Source organism: Petaurus breviceps, unplaced genomic scaffold, assembly GCF_028583685.1.
Source record: "Petaurus breviceps papuanus isolate PSGF00001 unplaced genomic scaffold, PetGlider_PUasm1.0 90825, whole genome shotgun sequence".
NCBI lineage: Eukaryota > Metazoa > Chordata > Mammalia > Diprotodontia > Petauridae > Petaurus > Petaurus breviceps.
The window spans coordinates 6,382,625-6,398,617 of NW_027187353.1; the positions used below are offsets into that span (position 1 = coordinate 6,382,625).

Consider the following 15,993-nt stretch of genomic DNA (forward strand, 5'->3'; position numbering starts at 1 on the left):
ATAGAACCCTGGCTGTGGAGTCACGAGGACGCGTCCTCCCGAGTTCAAATCCGGCCTCAGACAATTCCTAGCTGCGTGACCCTGGGTAAGTCACTTAACCCTGCCTGCCTCGGTTTCCTCATCTGTAAAATGAGCTGAAGGGAATGGCCAACCCTTCCGGTATCTTTGCCAAAAAAACTCCTGCTGGGCTCACGGGGAGCTGGACACGACTGAAACGTATTTATATGACTATGAATTAGTAAATACGTTATTTTGCATTTGTATTTTAAGGTCTCAGGTCAACCTCACCACCCTGAGGTACAGATGTAAAGACCGTGACTTGCCTAGGGTCACAGAACCCTTTCCCTAGCTCCGAAAGTCCCTTTGCCTCGCCCCTCCCCCACCGGCCGCCCCTCACCTTCCACGAGGCCGAAGGGTCCGAGCCCGGCGGCGCCTCGGCCGCGGCCCCGAAGCGGTCGGTGCCCGCCGGGACGAAGCGGCCGTAGCGCTTCAGGGGCCACTGCTCGGAGGTGCAGGGAGGAACCTTCGCCGCCTGCGCCATGGCCGCCGCCGCGCGTCGTCTTCTCCTTGTCTCCCTGAGCCTCGCTTAGTCTTCCTGAAGCCCCAGCGACGAACCCCGTGCTGGTTCTCATTGGCGGCCCGTGGCTAGCCAATCCTAGAGCGAGTTCCTCCTGGCACCGCCTCCTGGCATGACGGCGGCCAATGAGAGGCGGCATCCTGGGTGCGCGCCTCGTGGCCCGGGAGAGCGCGCACGTGGCCTCGGCCCCCCCCCCCCCCCCCCCCCCCCCCCTCCCCCGGGGGGGGGCCCGGGGGGGGGGGGGGGTTTAGGGGGGGAAGCGGGGGGGGGGAGCGGGGGGAAAGCCCCCCCCCCCATCCCAACCCCGGACCTCAGCCTGTGCTTGGGGGGGCCTTCTGCTAGAGCCGGGAGTCTGCTGTGCAGAGGAGGGGGTGAACAGAACTGGAAGGGCAGGGCGGGTCATGAAGGGCTTGGAGTTCGGAACTAGTGGATTCTAGCGGTGATAGGGAGCCTTGGAAGTTTACTGAGGGAGGAGGGTAATTTGGATTAGTCCAACACTACTTCAACACATGCCCGAAAAGACATAAGAAACCTTCACTTTAGGGGAAAAGTTCCCAAGAAGGGCCTCGACTGAGGCTTCCCCTTGCCTATCTATCAATCTGTCAATCAGTCAGGGAACAGACATTAGAATTGGAAAGGGTCCCTGAGGACATTTTATCTTATTTTCTTTAATATGTATTAATATATAATATATAAACAAATATATTATTTAATATAATAATATTATTTTTTCCCCCGGGAGCTTAAGCTTCAACATTTATTTAGGGTGAACTGTGTGAATATGGAAAAATTAAATAAGACACTGCACTCAGCGGAGCTTACAGTCTAGTAGCTACAAAAATAAGGAGGCTAGTAATGCCCATTTCCTTAATGGGGGTTAATATGAATATACATTATTATATATATTAATTATATATAATATGTGGATATATATTAGTTAATACATTCATATAATATATATTAAGAATACATATTACCCCACTTCACAAATTCCACTCAGGTTGTGCTACCCCTTTTCTACGTACTACAAATAGATCCTGGGCATTCCTTGCCCGCTCTCCACCCCTTTCTCTTGTCAAAATGTCAGGCTTCATCAAAAGCTCCTCTTAAATATCATAGCCTCCCGTTAATTCAGTTCTTGGGCTCAGAGAGAGTTCATCAGCTTGAGAGAAAATTGGGCAAACTGACTAGATCTAACACTGTTGTTAGAACTATGAAGCCACAAGTCTTTGATCTCCTTGGTCAGACTCCCAAAGAGTTGTTGAAGGGGGTGGGGGGAAGGAGATGTATAGATGCAAGGATATTAATCAATGGTTTTATTTGTCATGAGAAAATATCAGAAATAAACTAAATGTCCAAGTATTGGTGACTTGTTAAATGTCTCAATATAATGGAATATTATCACATCATAAAAATGAGAATATGGAAAGATGGAAAAACTTACGTGAAGCACGCCAGGCAAAAAAGCAAGAATCCAGACATGTACACTTCAATTTTAATTTAAAAGAATAACAAATAAATTCTATACACAAATGGGAAAGCCATCAAAAATGGGACACAAAAGATTCCATTTATTTTGTTCAAGTTAAACACTTATTAAACACCAACGGTATGCAAAAGCAAAAAAAGAAATAATTTCTTCTCTTAAGAAGTCTTCATCTGTATCTATTTCCATACGCAAAGTTTATATCAATGTACTAAGCAGTTCATACACACAGAGCACAGAGACACAACAGTGGGTAGGGGATGGATCTTGGCATCAATAACATTTGTCTTCAAGTCATTCCTCTGACACATCCTGGCTGTAATAATTCTGAGCAAATCACTTTACTTCTCAGTTCTCTAGGTAACGTTCTAAAATCAGAAATAATATAGTAGTTGCCATTCTGTATCAATGAAGGGAGGTCCCGCACAAGGAATTCCTCACACTGAGGGAATCACAGGTCTAGACTGAAAAAATAAATAAACAAATATCTAAATACTTGTTAAAGCTTACAGAGGAGGAGACAGAGAGGTCAATTGAGTGACTCACTTCAGGCATCAGCTAGTGAGTGTCTGAGGCTTCGATCTTCCTGGCTTTCAGCTCAATACTCTCTAGTCACTATTAGACCTAGATGCCTTTATGTGCTGTTAAATAAGGTGGAGAAGGAATGGTTAGAGAAATAGAAGAACCAGCCCTTCCTGACTGCACTTGATGCCTTCCGTCTGAGATTGTCTCCAATTTTAAACTGTGTATGTCTTATTTCTGCGAAGTTGTTCGTTTCCTCCACTTAGGACAGTCCCTGACACACAGTGGTGCCTAATAAATGCTTACTGGTTGACTAAAGCCAAAGGTGGAGAAAGGAGGATAGAGGGGTCCAGGGTGTCAAAAGCTGCCTCCAAGTTAATGAACTTAAGACAGGAGGGAAGACCTTTGCTTTCATGATAAAATCATTGTTGACCTTTGGTAGAGGTTTCAGCAGGGTGATGATGGTGTAAGGACAGGAGCCTGATTATAAGAGGTAGAGGAGAGAGTCCCAAGGGAATAGAAGCATCCTCTGTAGCATATGACTTTTTCACTAAGTGAAAGATAAGAGAGAACAGAGACAGTAACTTTGGTGAGAAGAATCAAGAGGAGACTATTTTTAGTATAATAACAACAGTAATTATAGGTAGCATTTCTATAGAATCTTAAGATTTGCTAAGTGCTTTACAAACATCTCATTTGATCCTCACAATAATACCAGGAGATAGGTGCTATTATTACACCTATTTTACAGGTGAGGAAACTGAGGCTGAGAAAGGTTAAGTGTGTGTGAGAGACAGAGACAGAAGAAAGAGGAGATTGGGGTGGGGAGAGAGGGAGAGGAAGAGAGGCAGGAGAGAGGAAGGGTAGAGGGAAGGACAGAGGGGAGAGAAGAGAGAGAGGTAAAGGGGGGATGGGGAGGGAGCAAAGAGGGGAGAGGGTGAAGGGGAAGGGAGGGGGGAGAGAGAGAGAGAAGGAGGAGGAGGAAGAGGAGGAGGAAAGAGAGAGGAGATTAGAGGGGAGAGAGAGAGGGGGGAGGGAGGGAGGGAGAGAGACAGAGACAGAGAAGGCACTGTGTGCTAGGTCTTGAAAAATTAGAAACAGCTGCTGTTCTTCAGGTCTTTGCAATTTGAGCTCTAAACACTGCACTCAGGACTCAGGATTAAAGGACATGGAAAGAACAGAAGTAGCTTCAAACAAATATATCAATTAAATCAATAAATACTTGATAAATATGTGCAGGCAAAGACAAAGTACATGGTGTCAGATAAAAAAAACTGCAGATTACTCATTCATTAAACAAACACTAATTGGCTACTGTAATGTGCAAGGTCCCGTGTTAACAGGCAGCAGTCTTTTGAGCATTATTGGACGTTTAGTTGTGAAGATCTAGGTTCAACTGTTATGCTATAGCTGTAAAACTATATCTAAGGCATTTGAGCCCTTAAACCTCATCTTTTTTTTTTTTTTTGGTAATTTTAAAAATCTATTTTAAACTTAAATACAAAATGAGAAAAGAAAAAAACATTGCCATGTACACAGCAGGACATAAGGGAGGATTCAATATAAAACAATAAACTTCCATTTCAAGAAAATCCATGTAGTAAATAGTATACATTGTTTTCAAAGCTGCCCAGATTTTCTTTGCTTCCTTGTTTTGTTTTGTTTTTTTTGTTCTCTGCTGTGCACTTGTTACTTTTTCCCCCCTCTCTCTATCCCCCCCTACAGTTAAACCTGAATATCTACATATACATAGATATCTATAAATATACATACACATATATACACATATACACTCATACACATATATGTAAGATTGTACTATGCTTATTTCTACCTGTCCTCTGTTTCTCTGAAGGTAGATAATATCTTCTTTGCAAGTTTTTCTAAATCAAACTGCTCATCATTTTCTACCCCACAGCAATCACATCCTATCTGTGAGATTGTCTATGAAAGTTTTCCCCCAATTTTCCACATTCCTTTTATTCTTGGCTACATAGGCTTTATCTATACAAGAAAATTTTAATTTAAAATAATCAGTTATCCATTTTACACTTCAACAGTGCTCTCACCTTATAATATAGTTTAAGGTGTGATGCTGCTGAATCTACTTTCTTTACATCTTTTCCCCTTGGTTTCTTTGAAGTTTCTGACCTTTATTCGGGTCTGGAGTCTGGAAGACTTATCTGCCTGATTTCAAATCTAGCCTCAGGCACTTCCTAGCTGTGTGACCCTGGGCAAGTCATTTAACCCTGTTTGCCCCAGTTTCCTCATCTGTAAAATAAGCTGGAAAAGGAAATAGCAAACCACTCCACTGTCTTTGCCGAGAAAACCCCAAACGGAGTCACATAGAGTCTGAAATGACTGAACAACAAGAACAAAGAATAGGATATAAAACCAGAGGACTTGAGTGTGACCTTGAGCAAATTGTTTCACTTTTCTGTTCCTCTGTTTCCTCATCTGTAAAATTTGAGGGTCAGACTAAAGTCTTTTTCATCCCCATACCTCTGCTGTCTAGAGTGGCAGGCAGGATCACGTCTGGTCCTGCTGCCTCCATGGTTGAAATGGCCTTTTTTAGCCCTGCCGATGGCAGGGAGGAGAGGAACATATGCCTTGCATGGCTGCCTCCTCATCATCTGATGCCAGCCCTGAATCCCGGTGGCTTTTGCCTTCTTGGTCCCAGGCTGCTGCTGTCAGACACACTTCACATGAGCAGACTGAAGCAGCAGAAGGAGCCCAGCGTCCAGCACCTGTCATCTGCCCAAGGACACTGAGGTTCAGTGCAAGTGTTTCCCCTGCAAATTCCCTTCCCAGTCAGAGATGCCTCTGAGGCAAATTATCCTGTGCCACCAGCATTTGCAAAGCTCTAGTTCAAGTCTGCAAGACAAATAACCGGAAACCACCATCTTAGACGATATAGTCATAGCAATAATATGTAGATGATCCAAATTCTCCTGAAAAGATAATAGATTTCAAACAATCAGAACCACGCACACACACAAAAGATTTAGGTTCAGGAAGGTTCTCTTCTGAGAGACTGGAGGTCCAGCCCCGATTGTCCTTAGTGTGCTGTGTGACCTTGGGAATGGGCTTCCCCTCTCTGGGCCTTAATGTTCTCGTCTCTAGTTGGACCAACTTATCTCTAAGGCCCTTCCAGGCCTCTTTCAGTCCCTCCTGATTCTGCTGCCCTCGAACTGAAGTGAAGGCCTTCAGGAATTAGGGGGAACCAGCTCCCATCTTTCTGTGTCCTTCTTCCCAGGCCCTGCAGCACACATTTCTCTGGTTACCTTCAGTGACTGGGACTGAAGGTGATTTTTCTCACAGAGGCCGCCAGGCTGTTTTCAGAACACCCCAGTGAGACAGCAGGTGGAGGGTGGGCTCTGGGGATTTTGTCATTTCTAATGTAATCAGTGTAATGTAATCACTCTGGGCAGGCCCAGGAGGCAGCTGGGGGATGCTCTTGGGCTTCATTATTCTCCCTTTGCCTGGGACATTCAGGGTCTTCACTGTCTCCCAACATGGCTGATTATTTGTTTTCTCCTTGGTGGAAAGTGAACCTACCAAGCCACTTCTCACTCAGTAGAATGAATGCTTTATTGAGAAAGGACATTTGCTGGGCTTTTTGGGTTTCCTTCAGATCTGGGTCTGAAATCAGGGCCTGTATGGGGTCATATGTGTTTGTGTACACATGGGTGTGTATGTATATGTGAGTGTGCATGCACCTGTGTGTGTTGTGTGAATGTGTACAATCACATTACTCATGGCACACGCATGTGCTGGCATGTTGGAATACACACGTGGATTATGCCATTGCATTGTTCATGTGTGCACATGTACACACATGTATTAGAGAAATGTGCATGACGGCATGGTTCATGGTGCATACATGCACAGGCATGTTGCACTGTATGTGTCATGTGTATGTGTGTGCCCGTGCTGTATGGGCTCGTCTCTTCCCCATTCAGCTTTCCCCCAATACCCCCTCACTTTATGGCAGTGTGTCATTTGCACCAGCCAGGCAGCTAGCACCATCTACTGGGTTTTTGCCACCCCAGCTTCTCTTAGCTTCTCTACCATCTTTGTTGGTGAATTTCCTTCTTTCCTCCTCCTCTTCCTCTCTTCGCCAGCGCACCAATCTCTTAAGTGTTTCACAAGGGGATTTATTTCCAAACACTTCAGGGGAGACAGAGAAGAACAGTGGAAGAAGTTTTGGATTGGGAGGCAAAGCCTTCAAACCCCAGATTCCTAGCTCTGTGACACTGTGACAAATCACTTAACCTCTCTGGTCCTTGGTTTTCTTATCTATTAGATAAAGGGGTTAGTCTACTGAGAAGCAAGCTCCCAGGGCAATGGGTGGAACACTTGGGCTGGGAATCACGAAGATCTGAGTTCAAATCCAGCCTCAGGCACTTACTAGCTGTGTTACCCTGGGCAAGTCACTTAAACTCTATCTGCTTCAGTTTCCTCAGCTGTAAATGGAGTTAACAATAGCAACTCCTTCCCAGGGTTGTTGTAAGGATCAAAGGAGACAATATTTGTAAAGCACTTACTTAGCATAGTGCCTGGTACACAGCTGGTATTATATAAATGCTTATTCCTTTTCCTCCTTTCCCCTCCCCCACATGGACCTTTAATAGATGGAAGGCAGAGACTGCAAACTGTCTTAGAGTTTAACCTTCATCTTCCATACCTACATCTTCCATAACTACAGGGACCGGGCCTTTTCTTCTTGAACTGCCTCCTTCCTCACTTCCCACACAGTCTCCCAAATGGTGTGAACTTATGAGAAGATCCACAGGGTTGAGAAGATTTAGGGTTGGAAGGGCCCTTAGAGGTGACCTAATCCAGAACTTCCATTTTGCAGATGATGAAATAGACATTCAGAACCTCAAAGCTATTGGTCAGTAGCAGGGGCAGAAATTAGCCCCTTATCCAGCTCCATGACCTTGTCGGTCTGGACAGTTAGCTCTGCTTGAATCCCATCCCAATCTGCTCCTTCAACTCTCAGTTATAGGTGTAGGGGACTAGGGCTTTGACCAGTCTTTACCTAATTGTGTGTGTGTGTGTGTGTGTGTGTGTGTGTGTGTGTGTGTGAAGGAATTTGATGTAGCACCCCACTACCCAGACATTTTCAGTATAACACAACAGACCCACTGACCATCAAGGACTCCGGGACCAAAAAAAGGCCTTTATAAAACCCCTTCTGCCCACTTGCAAAATCTCAGCAAGAGAGATTCCACTCTTTCTATATCCCAAAGTGCACCCCTCAGCCCTGGGCCTCAGTTCCACCTTACCCATCCTTTAGAATCTCAGTGCTGAGGCCCCTAGAAACTTCTCCCTCTCTTTTTTGCCTTTACTGTCCTTTTGTGGTCTGTGGGGTGTTCAGGAAGACTAGCACCTCTGGTACTTGGGCTTGCCGAGGTCTTTTCAGGGCTGCTCATACACCTTTGGTGTCCATCTGTCACCCAGATCTCACCTGTGGCTCCAAGAATTGGTAGTATCAGCAGTAGCCCCACCCACCCTGGTAAAACTGTCTCAGCAGATGGGCTAAACCAGTTTGAGGGTAACCAGCAAGTCTCAAATCTGCTGGTGAGTTAGGAGAGAGTATATTCCAAGGATGTGAAGACTTCCCTGGTGGAATGGGTGGAGGAGAACAATTTGTTCCAATGGTTGTGAAAGTGGCTGAAGCAGGCACTGTGGAGAGCTTAGATCTTGGTCAGATACTGAAGATGCCACAGTCATCCCCTGCATCCTGAGCCATCACCAGTCAGCTTGACTTTGGAAGACGTCAATGACTGGAAGAAGGAGTGAGACTGAGAACTTTGTGCAACTCTGCCTTACTTAAATCCAATTCAGGAGCAAGTCAAGACATCCTCTGCGATGTTCCTCTTTGAAATGAAGGACAAACAACCTGTTCTTTTATGACTGGTCTACTTAGCATAGATCCCACAGAATGTTTTTCTGATGAACTCTGATTTATCTTTTCTCTGTCTTGTTTGTACGTAGTTGTTTGCTGTTGTTTCCCTCATTGAGATGTGGGCTCCTCAAGAGCAGGGATTGTCTATCCCTAATACTTAGCACAATGTCTGGAACATAGAAGGTACTCAAGAAATGTTTATCAACTGACAACTTAAATAACAAACATAAATATTTCAATATACAGAAAACAGAAAAGAGGATGCTATATGGAGCTACAAACTGCTGTATGGTTGGCCATAATACAAGATAGCAGCATAACATAACATAATTAATATATAATATGATATGATATGATATGATATATGATGTAATGTAATAAAATATTTAATATAATAGTAACAAAATTGGCCTGCTTGACTAAGTCTCCTGAGCTCCCTTCTGTTCTCCTCCTTGTCATTTATTTGGATCATTGACATACTTTTCTCTTTCTTTCTTTCTTTCTTTTTCTTTCTTTCTTTCTTTCTTTCTTTCTTTCTTTCTTTCTTTCTTTCTTTCTTTCTTTCTTTCTTTCTTTCATTCTTCCTTCCTTCCTTCCTTCCTTTCTTTCTTTCTTTCTTTCTTTCTTTCTTTCTTTCTTTCTTTCTTTCTTTCTTTCTTTCTTTCTTTCTTTCTTTCTTTCTTCCTTCCTTCCTTCCTTCCTTCCTTCCTTCCTTCCTTTCCTCCCTCCTTCCCTCCCTCCTTCCTTCCCTCCCTCCTTCCTTCCTTCCTTCCTTCCTTCCTTCCTTCCTTCCTTCCTTCCTTCCTTCCTTCCTTCCTTCCTTTCTTCCTTCCTTCCTTCCTTCCTTCCTTTGTTAGCATTGCTGACACTATTTGACCTTTAGCACAAAACCAGCACATACTAAGGAACATCTGTCTATTGACTGGTTGATTGAAAGCAATCCGCATTCACATAAAGAATAATTGGGGGGAATTATTCAGGTTAAAATTCAGTTCAATTCAGCAAGGATTTGTGAAGCAATTACTATAGGTAAGGTCTTATTCAAAAGAGCCCTTCAGATTTTAATATGAACTTTCAACTAAATTCCTTTCAATACAACCCCTCCTCCAATGCACATTTTAAAAATATGATTTTGTTCATAAGAACCTGATTTGCATATGCCAGTTAGGAAAATACTTGTTATGTGAAGTGACACACACCCTTGGAGAGTATTTGTCCAAAAGAAGATTGAGTTGTATAGGAACATTTTTAAACAGTTAATAAAATTACTGAGCCAGTGTCTTCCACATCTATAAATCCACCCTGTCAGGATTGAATGACACTCTATCTTACCTCCTGACAGGAAAGACTATGTGGAAAAAGTCCTACCTCTGGGTTTACATTTCCCTTTCTCATACTTGCTGCTCAAGTGTGTGACCTTGGACAAGTCACTTAATGTCTCTTGTCCTCAGTTTCTCATCTGTAAAAGGAATCCTGCTGGACTAGATGGAAGGTAAGGTACCTAAATCTATGAGCCAGTGATATTGCCCCAACCTGAGCAGCCTCTGGGGAATCTCAGCTGGCTCCTGAAGTACCTCCCACGAGTCCTTCCCATCCCTTTATGATCCTATTTCCATGGCCTTGGAAAGCCTCAAGCTCAGAAATAGCTATTAAATGAACACATCAGAGGATGCTTGGACAAGTCAGGTGAAGTCCAAACATTCCCAGTTTGAGGCTTCAGTTGTGAGGGTACTATAAGCAATGTAACAGCTAACACAGGTAGTTATTGATCATTAATCTCATGCAAAATCTTGATAACTAAGGTGTCAATACTTAGAGAAGGGGTTTTAACCTGGGGTCCATTAACTTGTTTTTCATTAAAAATAGTTTGATTGCTATTTCAATGTAACTGGTTTTCTTTGTAATTCTATGCATTTTATTTTATGTATTTAAAAACTTTATTCTAAAAGTCACCTATAGGTCTCATCAGAATGACTTCCAAAGAGGGGTCTATGATACAACAAAGGCAAAGAACCTCTTACCCAGAGAATCTTTTTATTTCAATAAGGTTGGTACTCCCTTCAATGATACAGATTATGCCTCATCTGGTCCTGGTAGATAGTCTTTGAGATTTTCAGGACCACAACCTGGTCCCCCCAGAGGACATCCTTGGCTGATAAACCTCTCTGAACTTAGTTAGACTGGTCCTCAGACAACAGATACACTTTATTTACCTCCAGGGCCTGCATGTGGGCAGCTAGATGGTACAGTGGATAGAAGGTTAGACTTGGAGGCAGAAGACCAGAGTTTAACTCATGCCTCAGACACTTACTGGCTATGTGATCCTGGACAAGGCACCCAATACTTGTCTCAGTCTCCTCATCTGTAAAATGGGCATGAAAATAGCTTCTATTTCATTGAGTAACTGTAAAGCCCAAATGAGATAATTCATGTAAAGTGCTTTGCAGACCCTGAAGTGTTCTATCTGCTAACTATACAAGTTCTGTCTGCTACTATTGTTGTTATTATTAGTTATTTTTATTATTAGTTATTAATAATCATTTTATTATATTCATTATTAGTATTATTATTAATTATTAAAACCTCTCTATTGGAAGGACTTGATAGAGCATGCATTCCTCAAGAACCCATGGTCCGCTTGATTTCATGATCAAGGATTTGAAGCCTTCAACCTGTCTGAATGGCCTTTAAGTTACTTCCTTTCTCTAACTTCTAACTACCTTATCATCTACCATGCAGGGCTGTTTTGAGGAGAATGCTTTGCAGACCTAAGTATGCAATATCATTTGGGATTAGTAGAAGTAGTAATCATAGATGGCATTTGTAAGTCAGTTCAAGATTTCCAGCATACTTTCCAAGAATATTTGAGCTTCACAACATCCCTGTTAGGTAGGTACTGTTTTATATTATTATCCTCATTTTACAGATGAGGAAACTGAGGCACAGAGATGTACAGTGCCCCCTGGTCATGGTTCCACAGCTGGTAGGTAGGTAGGATCAGAGAATTATAGCCAGGGGCCTCCTAACCCAGTGGGGTTCTTCAGTCTTCTTAGCTGTCTGTTTCCTCTGCATTGTTTCTTTTTAATGGCTTTGCCCGGCATTAGCAGCTCATAGGGCCTTTCCTATACAACCTGAGGGTAGGATGGTGTCCTTGAAGGAGCTCTGGACCTAGAGTCAGAGAACCTCCAGAGGCAGTTATATGGTACAGTGGATAGAGAGCTGGACTTGGAATCAGGAAGACCTGAGTTTGAATCCTGCTTCAGACATTTATGTTGGAGTAAGTCATGTAACCTCTCAGGCTGAGTTCCCCTATCAATACAATGGGGATAATGATAGCACATTTCTTACAGAGGTGCAAGTCTAGTGAGAAAGCTCTGGCCTCATCTTTCCAAAATATGACTGCATGGTTCTTTGGGACACCTGTGGGGGCTTGGGGCATCTTCCTCTGCTGCCATCTACTGAATCCCCTTCCAATATCTTTCGCCCGCCCCTTCTTCAGCCTCCAGCTCCATTTAACGGGTTAGCATCAGTTAACTCTTACAAAGAGATCTTTACTTCAAAGAAATGATAAGAACAAAAGCACCAACACTTCTTCCCAATACCTGGGAGGAGAGATTTCCCTCTACCCCCTGAGTCTCTGGGCAAAGAACGCTGGATTTGGAGCCAGGAGACTTTAATTGTAATCCAACTCTGTCATTAGCTACCTGGGCAATTCACATAATTTCTCCAGTCCCTGGTTTCCTTCTCTGTGAAATAATGGAGTCAGATCAGATGACCCCTCAGGCACCTTCTAGACACCAATTTACACAGTCTAATACCCTTTCCACATGATAACCTTTCAAAAGCTTGAAAAGAGTTATTGTATCCCCCATCCCCTAAGCTTTTTCTTCTCTAGGCTAAATATCTTCCAATTTCTCGAGCTAATTATTACATGGTATAGTTTCCAATGCCCCCAATATCCTTATTATCTTCCTTCATCATGCTCTCACTTCTCAACATCCTTCCTGAAAAATGGTTCCCAGGACGGAATGTAATGCAGCCTGATACCGATTAGTGTGAATAATGAACCCCCTGAAGTAGTCTCATGTATTTGAATTCACACTATTTAAAGTTATAATTACATAAAATATGATCATTGGTTCCATCCCAGTGGAATATGTAGTATGAATTCGAATAATGCTACCCCTTCAGGGGATTCATTGCGTTCTTTGGGGACCTAGCTGTACTCCAGATGTGGTCTGCAGTTGTGCCTTTACTGACAGCTCTGGGAATTTGGGATGGGGTGAAAGAGAATGTCCCCTTTCCCCCAGAGCTGTGTCAATTCCTATAGCATTCACCAGCATAAAAACCACTTTGTGTCAGGTAAGCCAGGATATGTGACTCAAAGGCACCTCGTTCTGGGATGCCATATAAGGAAGGAATGTTTTTATATAGTAACCTTTGTGCCTCTAATGGCACGTTAACATGCACTGTTAGAAAGCAATTATTTGGAATGTTTTCAGTCTATCTCTGTCACATGTAGGAGACACTGATCCATTTCAGGAAAAAAGAAGTATTTCAGTCTACTTGTGCTGCTGACAGATGATCTCTGCTTGTCCAAGGACAAAATGAATAGTGAATAATGCTCCCTTCATTTATTTCATACCAGTTCTGGGGAGGGTGGGCTGGTGAAAATATGTGTAGGCTGGTGATTTGGGGGTGAATGTTTACAAGGTTGGGTTGAGTGTCAAAAATAGAGACTTCAAGGAAATTTCAATGGTTTAGCTTCAATAAGAGAAGGGGGGGGCAGGGAATATCAAGACCTGCTTTGGATATATCAAAGTCTGACTTACATAGAACACTAACTAGCAACATTTTATCCCTGTGGAGGACAAGAAGTTTAGTTAGGTCACATTTGGTTGCTGGGAAGGATAGTAAACAAGTTTCATGACAGAGTCTGGATCCAAAACATTCTCACCAGGCTAGAACATGGACTCAGATCTAATAAGATGAGATTGAGTAGGGATAAAGGTAAAGTCTTATGCAGGTCCAAAAAAGCAATCAAACACAAGTATAGGAGGTATTTGGTTAGATAATAGTTTATCTGAATAAATTCTGGGAGTTTTAGTGGACTTTAAGTTTAATACAGGTCAACCATATGGCCTGGCAAGTAAAATAAACTCTAATACAGTCTTAAATTGTGTGTGGTATTCAGGGAAAGGGAAGTGATACGATCATAGCTTCAGAGCTAAGAGGGACCTTGGGTGCCACCTCATCCAATGCCCTTCTTCACTGTGTACACAAGGAAGTTAGAGACCCGAAGAGCTGAAACCTTGATTGTTTAACTCCACTGTTCTTTCTGCAGAGACACTCTTCCTCTGCTTTATTCAGGTGAAGAAAATGTGTTAAGTTCACACTCTGTGCCAGGCATTTTAGTGAACACTGGGGATTAAAAAGATCAGGATTAAATAGTACAACTGTACCTAGCCCTAGTGATACCACTTTGCCTCTTTTTGAATAGAATTATAAAGTTCCTCCCAGGGCTAGGTCTAGGACATTATCAATCTTTGATCCTATCTCTTATGTCTCCTAACATAAGCATCTTGAGACCAGGGAGTTTCTGGGTCCTTCCCTTAGTCCCTGCTGCAACGTCTTGCCCTGAGCATATACTTTGTATATGTGATCTAAATTATTGTTGAAGTGATTCTGATTCATCTTTGCTAATCATAGACCTTTATCGTTTGGGCAAAATGCCAGAAAAATAGTGAGAAACTGGAGAAGTGCCAAGCAATGTTCAATGATCTGCCCAGGAATTACCTACAGAAACTCCGCTGCGTTCCCTTCTCCTACCATCCATCCTGCTGGAGGGTGCTCAGAAAAGGTCTCCTTGTTGTACCGAGTCAAACAGAGTGCGGGCAGGCAGGTATGTGACTAGAACTATATACTAAGAACTGGTGGCTAGGATTTTAGGATGATCTGCTGTTTTTCTGTGGGCAGAGACAATGAACAGTTAACCACATATCAAGGGAGAAGATGGGAGGTGTTGAGGGGGGAGTGGAAGTGGCAAAAGAGAGAAATAATTAGCTCTCCTTGAGATTGATTTCTCAAATTCTTGGTGTTTGGGTACAGTAGGAAAATGACTTTTTACTTTGGATCGTTTTGGGATCAATTTTGTAGAAAACATACATTTTTGGGAGTAGAGAAATTACAGTGGAATCTACCCTAATGAAAGAAGCTTGGTGTTAGAAGTACATGAGTTCAAATCACATCTTGGACACTTATCGGCAAATTCCTTAACTTCTTTCAACCTCAGTTTACCCATCTGTATAGCAGGGATCATAACAGCACCTATTTCACAGGGTGGTTGTGAGAATCAAATGAGATAACATTGGTAAAGTACTTCTCAAATCTTAGAGTGTTATATAAATGTTAGCTGTTACAATTATTGTTACTCTCTTTCCCATGAAGGCCCAGACTTGGGCACATGTCCACATGTTCCCATTCACCCAGAGACATTCTAGTTGGAATGTGGTCTTTCATTGGGCAACCTTAATGATATTTCTTTTTTTTTTTTTAAAGCAATCTGGGTTAAGTAACTTGCTCAAGGTTACACGGCCAGTTATTTCTGGGTGTGGTGCTGAGTATCTGAGCCCAGATTTGATCCAGGTCACCCCGACACTGGATCCGGTGCTCTTACTCGCTGAGCCACCTGGCCGCCCCTAAGCAATTGGGGTTAAGTAATTTGCTCAAGGTTACACGGCCAGGTGTTTCTGGGTGGGTGCTAAGTGTCTGAGCCTGGGATTCTATCTCCATATCTTCTCAACACTGGAGCCGGTGCTCTTACTCGCTGTGCTACCTGGCCGCCCCCTTAATGATATTTCTGAAATGATGGTGCTACTGCTATGTTGGGTCTCCATCTTTTTAACCACCAATTCCAACTGATTCTTGTTTTCTATTTAATTCTATAGACATCTATTAGGCACCTGATCGATATAAGACATTGTTATACAGTTGAAATGGGGGATACAAAAAGGAAAAAAAGAGACAGACCCTTTTTAAAAGTAGTTCTCCATCAAATGGGAGAATAAGACACATATCCAAATAGTAACCCAGGTTTAATAACCTTGTTGTCATCCTCAACTCTTTACTCACACTCACTCCACATGTCCAATCTGTTGTCACATCTTGTAGTTTCTACTTTCAAATAGTTCTATCCTATGTCTCCTCCTCTCTACTCACTTAAGCCATGACCTTAGGCCTAAGAGAGACTGTCATCATATTTCACCTAGACTGTTATTGCAAGAACCTTCTAATTGCTCTGTCTCCAGTCTCTCCCCACTCCAATCTATCCATCACTCAACTGCCAAAGTACATCTATTTAGTTATCTGTCTATTTATCTGTTTGCCTGTCCATCCATTCATCTATGTATCTATCTCTCTCTTCTCTCTCTCTTTCCTCTCTACCTCTTCTCTCTCTCTCTCTCTCTCTCTCTCTCTCTCTCTCTCTCTCTCTCT

At 42.8% G+C, this 15,993-nt stretch overlaps 1 protein-coding gene across 4 annotated transcripts in view; it reads right to left on the bottom strand.

Annotated features, from left to right (window-relative positions):
- REC114 (REC114 meiotic recombination protein) overlaps window positions 1-618 on the bottom strand; it is a 99,353-nt gene extending 98,735 nt beyond the window's left edge. For 3 of the 4 annotated variants that reach the window (XM_069071215.1, XM_069071212.1, XM_069071213.1), the window contains exon 1: window positions 398-618. In XM_069071215.1, coding sequence (XP_068927316.1) covers window positions 398-541 — 144 coding nt within the window. In that variant the 5' untranslated portion in view covers window positions 542-618. The remainder of the gene's footprint in view (window positions 1-397) is intronic. The other variant, XM_069071214.1, reaches the window with a different exon arrangement.
- Window positions 619-15,993: the final 15,375 nt, after the last annotated feature.